We start from the raw sequence: 16,056 nt of genomic DNA, 5'->3' as shown, positions 1-16,056 counted from the left end.
CTGCTAACCACGCCGCCAAGCAAACTCGAGACATCGAACACAAGCAACAACTACGGACTGCGGGCTTACCTTCAGTGAGGTCGTTCTCTCCGTCGCAGCCGATTGTGTTTGTAACCTCATAACTGAGAAACACTTTAATAAACCCTTGGGATTAAAACCCAGTGATAAACACAGTGGCCGCACCTTTCAGCTTCGCTGATTAAGCATCTTCACGGAATGAAAAATCCGACTTCCTTTTTTTTTCTTTTTTGTGTGTGGCTTGTGTGTTCAAACACTGACCTCATCTTTCTTTTTGTAGCGCTTCTTTGGCGTGGTGAGAAGCTTCGGTGGGGATGAAGATCACCCTACAATAACGCACTTTGGCCAGATATTCAGGCTCGTGTGCCTACACTGCGCGAAACGTTAAGACGACAGGAAGAAACACACGACATTTAGAAACGCTCATGAGAGTGGCTTGTTGGGTTAGTTGGTACGTGGTTATACTAGGAAAATGCCAGCAAACTTGGACAGTAGAAAAAATCGAGAGGCAGACATAAACAAAGAGACAGGAAGACGGCTGGTGGTGACCAGGAAGGTGGTGACAAGCCACCTTCCTGTCCCTTTGTCTATGTCGGCCTCTTGATTTTTTCCACTCTCAAGTTTGCTGGCATTTTCCTCGTATAATTTAGAAACGCAGCTTCTGCGCTTCGCTGTATGCGTTTATTCCTCTCGTGCAGTTTACCCTTCTTTCAGTATTAACGAACTGGCGCGATAAATCTTATTGCTGTAGGTGGATAGCGCTTTCTCGTGGTATCGCTAATTCGGACAAGGGAGAACGCCAGCGAGCGCGAAACACGCGCAAACTGCCCGTCCGCTCGAGCTCAAGGCTGTTACGAGGCGTCTGCTGTGGAGCCCGATGGAACAGCGTTGCCCTCTGGCGGCTGTCACAGAAGTGGCGACAGCGGCTGTAAGCGCACGGGCGGGGAGTTTTACAACTGAAGCTAGTCTAGTAACGTTGCCTGCAGTGTCATCTGTTGCGCTGCGACGAAAACTGCATTTCCTCCTTGCCAAAGCATGCACCGCCTGCGCTGTCATAGCTGGACAGATTCCCCTCCTAGAATACTTCTTTCTGTACGACTGTAGGCTGGCTACGCTTCAGTTAATTGGACTGCAAGATTCAGACATCCACATTTACAAAAGACTGCTTGTGCCCATTGCGACATGTCCACACAACCTTACTAGGTAAGGGCTGTGGATAAAGCTTTCTATAATCATACAATGACAAACCAAAATTTCCATAGTTGGCACCAAATGTAATGGCGTGTGCATCATATTGTGACGCGCCATCTGCTGCCTTACTGATGCCTTTCTTTTTATGCTTAGAGGTGTCCTTGTTCCTAATGCAGTTGAAAAGCAACTCCTTGATTTCTCTATGCCTTGCTCACAAACAATATATTGCAGAGAATGAGGGTATTGTTAAAGTACACCACACACAAAAATCTAACTTGGCAATCAGTTCTCGTTTTTGATCATAATTCAAGCTTCAGACAGAAGGAAGCATGAACAGAAAATTTATTTAAAAATGAAGATGAGCTGCTCACTGCATACTCATGTGAGCAGATGCAGTACCAACACATTGCTGCCTTGCGCTAATGAAACAAGTACTCTACTTCGCGCCTGTTACATCAATATGCAGCTTTCCCAGAAACTTGCGGAAAGTACAGGTGATGACTTAGGTTGGACAGAATGAACAACAAAGTAGCAGCCATGACAACTAGATGGACTGCAGCGGGCACTATAGACAGAACTGATGAAACTTTTCTGTAATCTACGTACACCAGGCAACAGCAAAAGGAGTAAAAGTTCATATGTATGGTAGACCTTTTGATATACAGGGTGCAACAATTTTCATGATCTCGCAAACATATTTTAAGACTTTAGAGAAGCATGGTTACACTGTACTGCCTTATGCAATGTGGCAATCATTTGAAATGCATTCCAGGTTTGGTGCCAGTATTCAAATTAATGGCAGGTTACTGTTGGCAATACTAACTGCAATTACAGGCGGGCCCAGCCACTAGTTCCGATCTCGTGATGCCAATGGTGTGATGGTAATCAATCTTTTACATAAAGCATGTTCATCTGTGTTCACTGAATGCATAGTCTTCAAGATGCTCAGTGGTGAACATTTTGACTTTGACGAAACGATGTACAGATGTAACCTAACCTGCTTTCTTTGCAAAACTCGCCACACACACACACTGTTGGCATATGACCTGTGTGCTTTACGAGATTCTAAAGTCAGTGACATAACCTCCTCCGGGTAGGGGAAATACCATTCAAGAAAACTGGCACAGGACTACTGCCAGTGAAGTTGGTACCATTTGAAAACGGGTTGGCTGCATAGTACCTCTCATATTGGTGCTTGCTAGCAACCAGAGCTGTCATTACGCATAAAACTTAGCTGCTGCTTGAAACCTTGTTACTCATTTCTTCATGAAAGAAATGAGAATCTTGCTGTGCTGCAGGACCCCCCCAAAAAAAACCACAACATTTTTTAAAGTTGTGCGAAAAGTCGAGATCAATTCTTGCCCTTGAATTGTTTGGAAAGGGGTGGGAGGAGGGGGATGGGGGGAGAAATGGCTGAAGTACACGGTGAGAGAGGGTAAGCACAGTAGCCGGCACTTTCCACAGCAGGTTCAGTCCTGTTCCATAGCAGACTCGTCGGGACTCGCCACCTTCTCCTCCTCCTCCTCAATTGGCGAGTCCTTCTGGGCAGAGCTCTCTGCAGTCGTGTCCATTGCCTCTGCCTGACCATCTTCTGTAGGTGACGAGTCTGCCTTTGAACTCTCCTGTGCAAATAAAGCACAATGCAAACACTTCAGTTAAATTTGTGTATGAGAGAGTGATGCAACAAACTGAGCCATGGCCATGCTGGAATGCCAAGCAGTTAACAAAAGTTAACACGCACAAATGGAATTTAGCGACCTGTGGGAACACAACCACCGGACTCTCGTGTACCTTGCACTGGTAGTACATTGAAGTGAGTCCAACGGCTCTCTTGACCTAGGCTGCACTGATGTGGAACCCACTGAATATCGAAGCCAGAAAGCCTCTTCAAAATGGACGTTCGGTTGCTAGCTCCAGCTGCTAGTCAGAGCAAACGGAGGCCACAAGTGGAAACGTTGACGCTACTGTTGTAACTAAGCATAGCAGACACTCAAGGCCTCGTCAAGGAGCCCATGGCAGCCGCAGCAGCCACGTGATTGGAAGCCTGCTGGATCTCGGTCACACTCTTGGGTTCCACTGAGATCACCTCGAAGTGGTCTGAATGTATCAGGAGAATATGTTCCAAAAGAACAATCTCAGCCAGCAGAATGTAAAGGGTGCTGCAAGAGCACTCGAAGGTGAACAGTTGTGCAATGAGAAAATCAATTTCATGAATAAGTCTTATTGGTTGTTGGCCTGTCGGTGGCTCTCTCGGCCTCCTTCATTGAGCGCGACACGAAATGCTGCTACGAGGAAAGTAGCAGCATTTCAGCAGTTAGTAGCTAATAATGCAGAGTGTCCCTTTTTTATATGGTGCAATGCCAATGCTTTGTTGCGCAGCAAGCTAAGAAAGAGTTGTAATGCAAAGATGAGCAGAACCCAGTAACACACTAATAATGCTAATTCATAGTTTGTGCATCATTTTCTCAATGCCTTTAGTATGCATATAACATGTGGGATGAGTTGGGGCTCTAGCCTAACATCGTGCCACCACAATTGGTTAAAGTAATCAGATCATAATGCACAGTGTGCAACTTGTGCTTAAAGTGACTAGTACTGAACTGCGTCAGGGGTGGCACACAAAATTTCGGAGTATGAGTATCTTTCCAGCATCAACAGCTACCAACAGAAAGTGTGAGCCAGATGTCTGTCAACCGTGGAAGTCTACAATGGACGAGAGGCCCATTGCTTCCCCAAAGAAAACACTGGGTTGGTAGCGCATTCAAAGACGACAATGTTTCATCTGCGCCAAAGAATACCACATATATCTGACTTTCGAGGTCAGTGTGTTTACTGGAACTCACTCACATGTGCAGCATGAGCTGTGTACTTTTGACAAAAATTTGTACTTCAGCCACTGCATTACAGAGGGGCTACCATTCACAAAATGCTATGGCTTACTCCACCACCTCGAGGGGATAAAAATCTGATATTAGGATGGTTCATCTGGTGCATTACCTTATATAAAAAGCATTAGGGAACATGTTACAATGCCTTCTTCTGCTCACCATAGCTTCCTCTTCAACGCTATCGTCCAGTGACACCGATGTCGAAGACGGCTGTTCCTGCTCCTCTGTGCCCTGTTCTTCTGTGTGCGTTTCAGGTTCAGGATGAAACTTCTTCAGTGGGGGCTCCTTCAGTTCTTCCTCGCTTTCTGGCATTTCAGAAATGCTGGAGTCGCAGCAGTCCACTTCCGACGAGCCTTCCTTAACCACAGCCAAAGTTTCCGCCGGTTTTGGCTCAGAAGCATCAACTGGCAGGGCATCGGCTTCCGAGTGGTCCTCCGCTGAGACGGATGGCTCTGCGAATCAAGAAACAGTACAATTACTAATTGATTCAGACTGAAATTTAAATGGCCAACTGCAACAAACATTTTGGACGGTGTAAAAAGCTTGGCAATGTAGCTATAGAGCAGCCTTCGTGCAAAATCCTACGTTTGAAATACAAGCAGACGTGTAACAAAAAGATAGCGGAAATGTTTTTGATGCCCGAATAAATTTTAAAAAAATGCCACCATTGCCACTAGCTGGTAATGACAAAGAAGCCCAAAAGGTTGAGAACTATCACAGTGACTGGCCGTTATCTCTGCGATTAGGTGGCACCCAGGGCGTACTGAAATCTCCGTGTCGTATCTGCTAACTAAAAGGTGCCTGCATTGTCCTGCTTAGACGCTATTTAAACAAACTTCGACCATTACCAGCCCTGCAACTTTGCCAAAACAGCTTCAATAGTAGTATATACTCATTCATAACCAATTCAGTATTAGTGATGTTTCATTGCAACTGTCGTTTAATGTGTTGAAACATACATGCACAGTGTGCAATTTATGCTTAAATTGACTAGCACAGAACTGTGTCAGGGTAGCACACAAAATTTCAGAGTACGAGTATCTTTCCAGCATCAACAGTTATGAACAGAAAGTGTGAGCCGGATGTCTCAACTCTGGGGAAACTAAAAAGGGCAATGTGAAAATGCTGAAGGGCCTGATGGGATCTGTTGTGTCTAACACATTAGCAGGCTTTAAATTAAAATACTATTAGTTGGCAATATGTTGGCAAACATATTACAAAATTTTTATTTGAGAAACGAAAGAAAATTAGGACTCGTAATTTAAAGTAGGATAATTAGCAAGCTCGAAGAGACATGACCTCTTTGGCATTGTCCTCTGAAGACACCCCGCAATCAACATCAAAGTCTTCTAAAGAAGTTCTCGAATTAAAAAAAAAATTGCAAGGCAAGAACTAGAAGAGGACAAAGAACACAACGCCAAGATGGGCGCCATGTCCTGTCCTGTTGTGCTAGTCCTGACGTGTTTTTGTCCTCGTCTAGTTTGCACCGTGAATTTGTTTGACTTATGAGCCATCAACTAGCTCAAACAGAGATTTTGATTACACATTTCTAGGTAACAAATTGCTAGAATTTCTGCACCGCTAAAAAAATGTGTGGGCTTTTTGCGCCGGTCTTTCATGTCGTAAAACACTTGACATGAGCAACACCGACGACAGCCGATGAATATTGTCAAGCTATCTGCGGCGTAAAAGCAAAACCTACTATAAAATGTTGGTTTAACTATCGAGCAGATGACGCAACCAGTCTACGGAAGTTTAACACTCGCAAATTATCGCAGGCATGCCCAGGGCCATGTATCGGTTGCCAAAGAAGTTTACTAAGGCAGAGCACTTAAAGGGAGTCACTGCTCATTGGAGCCGAAAATCAGCCCAAACATTTTTTTCGCGTTCCTTAACTGCAGATTGGTGTAGAGCATGTATTTTTGCTTGGTTGAACCACAGAATCGTCCTTGACAGATCTAGCTTTTGCCATAATTACCATGAACATGTTGTGAAATGTCTTTCCTCGTTTTTCTCAAACCAGCACATCTGATGGCGTCACAATTATGGAGTAGTATCTCTGATTCTACCTATCCTATTGCAATAATTAGGAAGATAGACAATTAAAGAGTGCAGTAGGCCAGGCACATGAACAAATATTATTACAGAAATTTTCAAAAAGCAATAATTTGTCCTGTGTGTTACTATGGGTGTTCTTACCATAAAAACTTGACGTGCTATAGCTCTGGCACAAATCAGCTTGCAGCATTTGTCCTTGTAGGCACTGCAACATCTGATCACTCACGCCATTTCGATATGCCAGTCTCCTTTATAACAACCAATATTTCACTAAGCTCACCTCCAAACTAGCCCACAAAAAGAGCATAAATTTTAGGAAACTACTCATTGCACAGAAAAATTAATTGCATATTTGAAGTCAGTTTGCCAAAATAGATAAGCAATGCAAGTTTGATCAAAATGTTCCCATAAATAAATTTTAAAAAGGTGAAAAATTTTTTGCGTTAAAAAAAAAAATGCTCACCTTTCGCTAGAGCATCAGATGCTGGCTCTTCCCGAGTGCCAGACACATCTTCAGCACCACTTTCACTGGATGCTTCAGCAACCTCTTCGGTTGCATTTTTATCACACGGGCTTTCTCCTGATGGTGCTTCCTTCACAGGCTCTTTGGTGTGCGTAACAGGCTCCTCGTCGCTGGTGGATGGTTCAGACTCTATGCTTTCTATTGGTGCCTCCACAGCGATTTCTTCTGTAGGTTGTGGCTCTGCTCCTTTCTCAGCTTCGGCTTGTTCCACTGGGGCTGAAGGTTCAACATCTTCTTCTTTATCACCTTCTGACGACTCTGCATTGGTCTGCTCGGTGGAGCCTGACGGCTCTACTTCTTGCTCTTCAACAACTTCTTCTGTAACTGGTTGCGGTGCTTCACCTAAACAGAGAGCGAAAAAAAAAAAAAGTTTTTTTGAGTTCAGCTCCATTGGTGAGACATCACAACACACCTTTACTACATTCCTGAATTACTGGTCTACATGAAAACTAGCATATTAATACACAGACTGCACATTTTCTCCTTAGTCTGCTGCTGCCAGGATTCAAGCTAGTAATGAAGACTAAGTAGCAGCTAACGACACATTTATCAACCGCTCTAGTGATACAGCACATGTTCTGCACATCACAATGTTACAAAATGTGCCACATAACAATGTAACAGAATGGATAGCTGGTCTAGTTGGTTTACTTGCATCTTGAAACTGTAAAAGTGCACAGAGACGAGAACGAAGACAGTGCGCCTTGTCCTGTCCACTCTCCTAGTTCTCATCTTTGTGCGCTTTTACAGTTTCAACATAACAATGAATGGACATTTACCCAATTCTAAATGTGCCCCTACTTTTCAGGGGTTCAAAGTGAGAAAATAATGTGCACCCACCACTTACAAGAAAAAAGCAGTATGCCTCCGATTTTAGCGGTAAAAGAAAGTACGCCTGCAGAATTTGCTATCGCAATATGTAAATTCATTCGCAATAAATGTGCGTCTTTGCTACTGTTAGGCAGCCCTCTATCACTACCTATGGCAAACATCACATCCTCTGTGCGGTGAATTGTGTTTCATAGCCCGCATTTCCTTAACGACTCCACAACAATCGCTCACAGGAAGTGGACCAATCACTTTGCCAGCTAGCCATGTGAACATGCAATTCTCTGGAATGCCAAACAGACATGATGTGGATCTGTTGCTGCCAGCTTAGCATGTAAATAACTGTCTTTTAGGCCTTTAGTAATGAAAGCAACACTATATCAATGCAAGGATTTGTTCTGTTATCTTGTGATGACTGTGGCTCGGACGGCTGGTGGTTGTGCATGCCACGAACATGGTTGTGTATCAGACTGTAACGCACACAGAAATTTCCGGCCCATCTTCTAGAGAAAAAGATGCACTCATGAATACGAATTAGGTAATGCAAGCAAAGGGCGTTTCTATGTTTCAGCTAGGAGTACAAAAAAAAAACTACTAGAAGTTTCGCGTGCAGCGAACCGGCTGAGATAAAGTGCAAATGCCATGCGAAGTGCTCACACACACCCAAGCTTGCGTCGTCAGCAACAGAAGATGGAACCTCAACGTTGGTACCTGGGTCATCGGCACAGATGCCCTCATCTTCACAGTGGCCATTTTCACCATCCATGCGATTAAGCGAGTCCTCTGTGGTGTCAGCGAAATGGCCATTGATTCCACCATCTTCCACTCCAGGAATGCCGTTGACCATGGGCATTGCAGCAGCATTAGCTTGCTGTAGTGCACTGTAATTAGTTCAGAGAAGAAAAAGCTCTAGCTATGGCATTACAACAACAAAAAAGGTTTCTCAGAATGTCAGTTGCAAGATGATGAGGCTGAAGAGTGGCCTGACAGTTGAGACACTATAGTATTAACATTACAAAAAAGAAAGTGTTTGCATTTGCAATAAGTAAGGCAATGACAGGCAGCGTGTTGTAGCTTTTCCTGAACCACTGTTGTTCACCTTCAGTGCCAACCAGCTGTGTTATCTTTCAAGTCATATATGCTTAGGCTACATGTGATTTCTATATGCAATAGAAAACAATCTACAGAGAAATATAATGAAGACAGCTTAGCTTTAAAATTTCACATCAGGATACCACAAGGCCTGTATGGGATCATTTTCCACATTCCGTCGGCATGATTTCCCAATTCTTAAATGATGTTCTTAAAGCTCCCTCTGTGGCTTAATGCAAAAGACTTCCAACATTTCCTGAACTTCATGCTTCAACTTGGCTATGCCTGCCCAGGAGTAATATAGCTGCTAATGAATATTAACTGGTGGCAAGACTTTCAAAAAGTGAACTTACGCAAGAGACTTTGGTTCAATTGTGCTCACAACCAGGACATTCTTCTCAAGGCCACGCATAAACTTGTCTGTGCGCTTGTAGTGCTTCCTAGGATCGACCACAAGCTCACACAACCGCTGGATGGTGAATGGTGCGCTGCAGTAAAACACGGGAGAAAAAAATACACTGAATGGAACATACCCTCAGAAAAAATATACCAAATCAGTTCTGAGGAAGTCGACAAGGTGGAGGAAGATTCGCAAAATTAAAAATTGTCATTGGGCAAATGTCAACTTGTCAATTCAGCTCCACCCTGCAACACGCTAGCCTCCTCGCCAGCTCAGATGGTAGAGTGACTGTCCCAGAGGGACCTTGGTCTTGGTTCCAATTTCAGGACCAAGACGAATTCTTTTTTTTTTTTAACTGCAAGGCTTGCCTTCTGAAAAACCTGTATGGGGTTCTTTCATAACTTCGTGTTATGATAGAGCGGATGACAATTTTTTTACTTCCAAAAAGAGTGCAAACAATGGCAGGAATAATAGAAGTGTCAAATATTGCACATGATATCAACTGAAGGACATACTTACAAAATTCACAGTGCTACCACATCACAATGAACAAGGTTTCGGTGGCAACTGACATATATGTCGCAGACAGGAGCATTGAATGTTAACCCACCTGTTGAAGCAGTTGACGGCCTCCAGGACCTTTTCTTTCATTTCCTCGTACTTGAACACCTCCACGTTGGGTAAGGCCGGTAAGTCGTCTGTTGGCGAAACCTTGTGGAATTCGTTCATGACAAGTTCCAGCTTTCGACATAACAGCGGCTTCAACTTGTGCCATGGGAACCTGAAGGAAAGCCAGAGCGACCCTGTGACATGCAGGCTGCCAGCTGCATTGCGCGCGGGAAACAAACCGCTCCTCCCGCACCTCCGCTACAACTAGAGGCAGCATTCATAATCGCTAGTGGCACCGCAGGCTGTTACGATGAACCCAAGCAAAACAAAACGTCCAACCAAACCTGCAGTTGCTGGAGTTACTTCAAAAGCACTTCGAGCGCGAAACTGCGATTAGATGACACCGAGCTATTGCATCACGACAAGGCAAACTAACTTTATGAATGCTACCCTTGGCAGTGCTGTAGCCTGCACTAGCAAGGGTAGAAGTTGGAACAGCGACAAGCAACACTATGCAAAAGAAATCGGCGAGCTCTACGGGAACGATATCTAGTCCATCGTAAAACACTCGATACCGTTGAAGACCAATCAGTGCGAAAAGCCTGCACTTACAGAGTGTCGCCAGTCTTCGCGATGTGGCACAGGTACTCGTCGAGGACCGAAGGAATTTCAGCGGGCTTTTGGCTCACGAAATCTGTCAAGCAAGGGAAGCGCGAGATTAAGGGTGACAGGAACACGACCACCAGGAAAGTTGAGTGACATCGGGCGCGGGCCAGTGCGAGTGTGGCGCAGCCGATGAACTCGGCTTGAGGACACAGTGGGTCATCGACGCCCAAACGCAAAAGCCCAGTGTAAGCACAGCAAACATGGAAATGACAGCCTCCGGTTACAGCGAGGCCAACTGCGAACGGGGGCCCGCCGCGCCAGACTTACCAGTGAGCTCGTCTAAAAGAGCCTCTTTGTTGCTGTTCATTTTGCAGCAGAGTTCAGTTTTCTCCCAACAGTGCAAGCTTCCAGGTCCACGGAGAAGCACACGCACATGCACGCATACACACACTGCCGGCAGCTGGGACCCTCCTGACGACAACAAAAAATATGGCTGCCGCACAGTTGTCGTGACGTCACTTTGTGGCGGCTGCTGCCCCTGGTGACGATAAGCGAAGTCGGAGTGCCTTTTGAGGATTTCGAGGCCAGGCTGAACAAGACATACGACAGAAAGTAGGCCGAATGCGATGGCCAGACAAAAAGCATTGAGAATCACACACACTTTTGGGGCTTTAGCGTTCGCAGCGTTTTGTTGGAGCGTTGTAAGTATCTCGGCTGGCTCGCACCATAGATTTTCCTAATAATTTTTTTTAGGAAACTCTGGTATGCCCACACAGCAAGGGAAGCACCGTAGTGCTCAGAAAACTATGTGATTACCTCGCCAGTAAGGCTACGCGCTCACGGAAGGACTGTTGTCAAGTGCAAAAAAATTCAGAAAAAAAGTAGACCGATCTGATGAATGTGATCACTATAAGGCGATCAACACGGCTTCATTCATGCGTGAGCTGTCCACTATCCATACCATCTATGCACTTCGTATGTTGCAGATGCCCCTAAATCCCCTACCCAGCAGCTCACTTTTCTCCAAGGAATTCGAATAATCAAAACATCTTGAGCTTCTGACGTAACCAGTGAATGCTTTAATTGGGTTATTTTTTTTTTCTGAACACTCTTATTGCAGTCTCTTATGGCAACGTAAACAAAATGACATCGTCCCTCACACAAAATATAGCAAAATCCGTCCAACGTTTTCGCGCTAACGCTCGCAGCGCCCCTACAGTCTATAGGGTTCACTTTGTTCGGGTGCATTGATGTTCCTTACTTTGCAATTTTTAGCACCTGCGTGAAATTTAATAGAACACTGGGTGGATGCGTTTTCTGTGGGCTGGTCATGCATTTCTAAAGTAGTGTTGTTGATTTGATACGATCATTACTGTTCCTTTGGACTCCAGATCATTTGGATATCGCCCAGACGCATACAGACGTTCGATGTTGCCTGTCATAATAAGGAAATAGTAGTGCAAACTCGTAACCGCGCACGTGCAGCTAATGTAGTGGAAGCGTTTACAGCGCCATTTGCGGCATTATTTAGAGTTTTGTTCGTTTTGTAGCAGACTATGTCATTTTATATACATGTATATGTGCCTGTGGCAGCTGTTTCTTTTGCTGCATGAGCCGTGACTTGTAGCTCCCGTGCGCGCAATCGCCGGTGGCTGCGCGTTTCGGCGTTTCGTACGGTCCGTGCATACGCTACTGATCCAATTTGCGGAAAACAAGCAGAGCTCCAGATTTGTGCGCTAATAGGCGCCGCGGCCGCAATCACTTTAGGATTAATGGTTTAGCTCACTGCTGCGGTTTGCAAGAGAGAAGGGGAGAAAAGTGGAAAGGGTAAGATCGCTTGTTGTCACCGCATCCGCTTCTTGATGCGTCGGAAGAGAATGGGATTGCCGATTGTACGCGCCGTGGCAAGAGCAAAGAGACAGCCCAAGACGCCGCCTCGAACGTCGCAGCGGTCAGCAGCAGCTGTGGTCTGCGCAGACCCTTGTTGCAGCTTGCGTGCGTCGTCCCTGCATCGGTAGGGCGGCCGCGGAAAAGGCTCGCCGTCGATGGAGCTTCGCTCCTACGCTGGCACGAGCGATGACTCTGGCGCAAAACGGCTCGATTGCCCGCTCTGCGAGACACCGTCCAGCATGAGAGATGCCCGCGGTGACAGCTCGCCGTTTACCGGCGCGGCTGAGCCCGGCTGGCAGCCTTGCCGACTGCTCACCGCCAGCGGACATCACAAGAGTGTCGCGGACTTGGTTTCAAACGGGTATCCCCACATCATATGTTCCTCGCATACCTCTGCAAGCAAGACTACTGTCGAGCAGGTACTTCCCAAGTTGTGGTTCGAAATATCGTAGCGTAGCGTTTGTATGTTGGAAGAAGGCAAACAACGATAACTATACGGTGGTATACTGCGTGTACGTGGTGCACAACAAAAACAGAGCAACGCGATGGCGTATTTGTTTTTAGCGTGGGATGAACACTCTATCTAACCGACGGCGTCTACGCGGCGTCTTCGGTAAACCTTGATTGATGGAACAGAAGTGCTGTGCAAGTGCAGACCGCATTTTATATCCGGTCAACGCATCTGAACTAAAATCGCGTAATTTTCCTTGCTTTCTGTGTTAATTAAATGCATTACAGTGTCGACTCTCCGCTGAAACCCTTTCATTTTTCACGCCTGGCAAAATATTTTGTTGCACTTCCTCTAGATTTCTATATCTGGAGGATGTTTGTTTACACCTGACAGGTGCTCCCAGCATTCCAAAAGGTGCAAGTACCCCGCAAGTGCCATAGTTTACCACGAAACTTCAAATTCCGGCCATACCAGCCCAAGGTTACGTCAGATGCCCACACAACACCGTTGCTGAGCAGACAGTCGTCCGAAGTCGTTGGCCCTTCGGACTTCAAGTCACGCCTGGATGTAAGCTTGTGCTAATTTGTACACATCAAACTTTCAAAAGTATCTAACTTGCATTTCACCATTACTAACAAGCTTTAACATTACATTTTTCTAGGCCATAAAAGATTGGTTCAGCACATTCACTGATGATCAGAAGAATGCCACATTGAAAGCACTTTTGGTAAGTGTTCCCATGGCAGCTGTGCCCTTTCTTTCTTTAATGCTGCAAACAAGATAAATAGAATCGCTTGAGTTACCCCAACTTGTGTGAAGTACTAGAATTTATTAAACAGGGAGTAAGTACAAATACTGTCATTAATGAAGAAAACAACAGTGGTTTTAGCCAGATAATGCAAAATCAATTATAGCCCATGTGAACACCTTTGTTCAAGCTTTATCGGAACATGTTGGAAAGCTTTATGATGTTTCACATTGTTGCACGTCACTATAATTTGCTAAATGACTCTGTAGATTTGCTAGTCTACTTCTGAAGTAAAACTTATGCACTATGAGAGTGAAATTTCACTACCACATTTAATGTGTTCCCTTTTTGTAATAAATGTACCACTGTATGTCACCAAATTTCATGACCAGTTGTCCATAAAGAATCTGTGTGCCCTTTGGTGTCAAAAATTTACTACATGCGACTAAGTGCACATGAGTAAAGGACCTGTAGTTCTGGCCTACACCTTCTTTTAAGACGAAAGCTTCTAAAGCTGGCTAAAGGTTTTTCTTAACGGCCACAGAACAGAAGAGAAGCACTCAATCAGTTTAGACTGATAAAATATTCATTGAAAATTCTGTCATCGTTAATTTCACATTAGCAGGTTGAATATTAAAACAAAAAGCAAAAGTTAAATTTTCGTTGTCTAAATTTCGTGCTGAAACCTCTATGCCACTATGTCAAGGTGATGGCAAAGATTTCAAATATTTGTTTATTTTAATTTTTTCGGCGCGTGGAATCGGTAGAAGTTCCAAGAACTTGTCCTTCGCTCCTTTAGAACACAATATGTAGTCTGTTCTTGCATATAAAGAGTTACCTTGGCCCTAGCAGACGTCAAAATCTATGACGTCGCGGTGACCTGGTGCAAGAACTTCAAGGCAGTGTCCCCACTTGTCTTTCTGTTTTCGCACTTTTCTTTTTGCTTATCAAGTGCCACTCTTGCAGTAAGAGTGTCATTTTTGGTATTGTAAAATTGCAGTGTACTAGCACAGGTGAAATAATTTTTTTCTTGTGTCACTTTAAGAGCAAGGTTAAAGCTAACAATTTTTCTGAAGAGGAAGGTTTAACTCGGGGCCAACTCCGGTTTCCGTATTCAAGTACATTTACTAAAACGCAGAAATTATCTCATGAGACAACTGCTGGACTGATTTGAATGAAATCTGTTGCATATTAGAGAGAAGGTTAAATTCTAGCAGTTGCAGGAAGCAAAATGTTTATTTAGGTCATCGTACACATGACAAAAATTGCCAAAATCGGTGATGAGGAGTGCTCTTGCTCTGCTGCAAAAGTCATATAAAGACCGCATTAAACTTGTGCTACTAGAACAATTAGGCCTAGTTGTGATAACTTGACTTCATTATTGCTATTGCAGATTGTTTGTGCCCGCACTAAAGCACAGTTGCTGCCTTATGCACCTTTGCAATGCTCCTGGGGTGCTCTGAATTGACCTACGTCAAATTTGCCGCAAACTTGCCGATCTTAATAATAGTAATAGTAGTAATAATAAAGCTTTCCTGGCTGCAGTTCCCACAAACTGAATATGTGTCCTTTGTGTCCCATTAAGCCCCATGAATGATTCACATTGTCTTTCAGCTAAAGCTTCCTTTACAGGTTGCTGCTGCTGCTGCTGATAATGATGATGGTGACGATGATACTGATGATGATACTGATGATGATGGTGGTGGTGGTGGTGGTGGCGGTGATGATGATTTGACACTGCTGTGTGCAGGGCTTGTGTGGCCAATCCCAGAACCATCTCCTCTCCGTCCTGCTCCAGCCAGTTCTGCACGAGCACTGCCCCGACAATTGCCAGGACTGGCTCAGCTCCTTACCGCAGGGTACGCGTCCACGCACTTTGCCAACCTTCCCAGACAAAATGCGCGCAGCCTTTGCCAAAAGATGGAAGCTGCTGCATTCGTGGTGGCAGCTGGGGATAGTTGTACCTCATTAATGAAATTGCATAGAAGGGAAAATTTGCCATCCACTCAACTCAGACACAGGTTTCTAAAATAAATAAAGCTTTGCAGTTGAAGAAAAAGTTTGTTCTGGCCCAGGCATTGAACCTGGGAGCAACACTTTGCTGGGATGGTCGCTCTACCATCTGAGCTAACCAGGAGATAGGAGATCGCAGAGCGAGGGTGGATTAATTGACAACTAAAGATGCAGGGACTAAAATATCGCAAAATTGATACGCAACAAAATTGAATTAGAAGGAAAAATACTTTCATTATATCTGATACTTGTTATAAGCATATCTTCATTAAACGCTAATGTCGGTGTGAACACGTTGGCTTTTCTAGCATTTATTTATGTATTTATTCAATGCTGTTGGCACCATTTTGGCAGCCAAAATAAGAGTGGTACAGCTCTATGAATAAGTACAAAGTTCGCACAAGTCATCAGCATGTCAATATCACATCAATTATATTTGTGATGACTACATTGAAGTTTAGTTGTACGGAATTTGTTTATTTATTTAATGTATTCCCATGGATTACGCAATACGAAGGGAAGGGACACGACACATGTCAGAAAAAGTAACGACACATTGGTGAGAAAAATATTGAAATTGACGAGAATTCTATCAAAAACAGCAGTCAAAAGTGACGTTTAGAAAGAAGCAAATGGGTTAAAAAGGAACACTATCAAACACTGGGCAACACACTTTAGTATACCTAGCACCAAAAGAAAGCATGTGGAAAAAAGTTCATGAAGAAACATAATACATAATGG

The 16,056-nt window shown here is 44.4% G+C and overlaps 2 protein-coding genes across 4 annotated transcripts in view; one reads left to right on the top strand and one right to left on the bottom strand.

Annotated features, from left to right (window-relative positions):
• Positions 1-1,533: 1,533 nt before the first annotated feature.
• On the bottom strand, positions 1,534-10,720 carry PPP4R2r (Protein phosphatase 4 regulatory subunit 2-related protein). 2 transcript variants are annotated; one of them, XM_050174964.3, is made up of 8 exons: positions 10,541-10,720; positions 10,220-10,301; positions 9,609-9,779; positions 8,952-9,086; positions 8,218-8,387; positions 6,619-7,020; positions 4,257-4,549; positions 1,534-2,831 (listed from the first exon to the last, which is right to left on the bottom strand). In XM_050174964.3, the coding sequence occupies exons 1-8, from the start codon at positions 10,578-10,580 to the stop codon at positions 2,679-2,681; spliced, it is 1,446 nt and encodes a 481-aa protein (XP_050030921.1). In that variant the 5' UTR covers positions 10,581-10,720; the 3' UTR covers positions 1,534-2,678. The 2 variants fall into 2 exon arrangements, with proteins under 2 accessions (XP_050030921.1, XP_050030920.1); XM_050174963.3 differs by having other exon boundaries at positions 8,170-8,387; positions 10,541-10,719.
• A 619-nt stretch (positions 10,721-11,339) lies between these two features.
• The window catches only part of LOC126527208 (uncharacterized), a 33,049-nt gene continuing 28,332 nt past the window's right edge, over positions 11,340-16,056 (top strand). For both annotated transcript variants that reach the window (XR_008611656.2, XM_050174955.3), the window contains exons 1-4: positions 11,340-12,522; positions 12,948-13,121; positions 13,216-13,281; positions 15,053-15,161. Coding sequence is in view for 1 of the 2 variants with exons in the window: in XM_050174955.3 (XP_050030912.1) it covers positions 12,259-12,522; positions 12,948-13,121; positions 13,216-13,281; positions 15,053-15,161 (613 nt within the window). In the remaining variant the exon portion in view is untranslated. The remainder of the gene's footprint in view (positions 12,523-12,947; positions 13,122-13,215; positions 13,282-15,052; positions 15,162-16,056) is intronic.

The sequence above is a fragment of the Dermacentor andersoni genome, chromosome 9 (assembly GCF_023375885.2).
Source record: "Dermacentor andersoni chromosome 9, qqDerAnde1_hic_scaffold, whole genome shotgun sequence".
Taxonomy (NCBI): domain Eukaryota; kingdom Metazoa; phylum Arthropoda; class Arachnida; order Ixodida; family Ixodidae; genus Dermacentor; species Dermacentor andersoni.
The sequence above is the reverse complement of the archived record's forward strand: the minus strand, read 5'-3'. Positions and strand labels throughout refer to the sequence as shown.

Bases quoted from the DNA above. Each gene is read 5' to 3' on its own strand.
- PPP4R2r (XM_050174963.3), bottom strand. From the start codon at position 10,580: ATGAACAGCAACAAAGAGGCTCTTTTAGACGAGCTCACTG. The intron at 9,087-9,608 runs GTGGGTTAACAT...GTTTTACTGCAG, and splicing joins GCCGTCAACTGCTTCAACAG to CGCACCATTCACCATCCAGC. The intron at 4,550-6,618 runs GTGAGCATTTTT...CTTGATTCGCAG, and splicing joins ATCTGATGCTCTAGCGAAAG to AGCCATCCGTCTCAGCGGAG.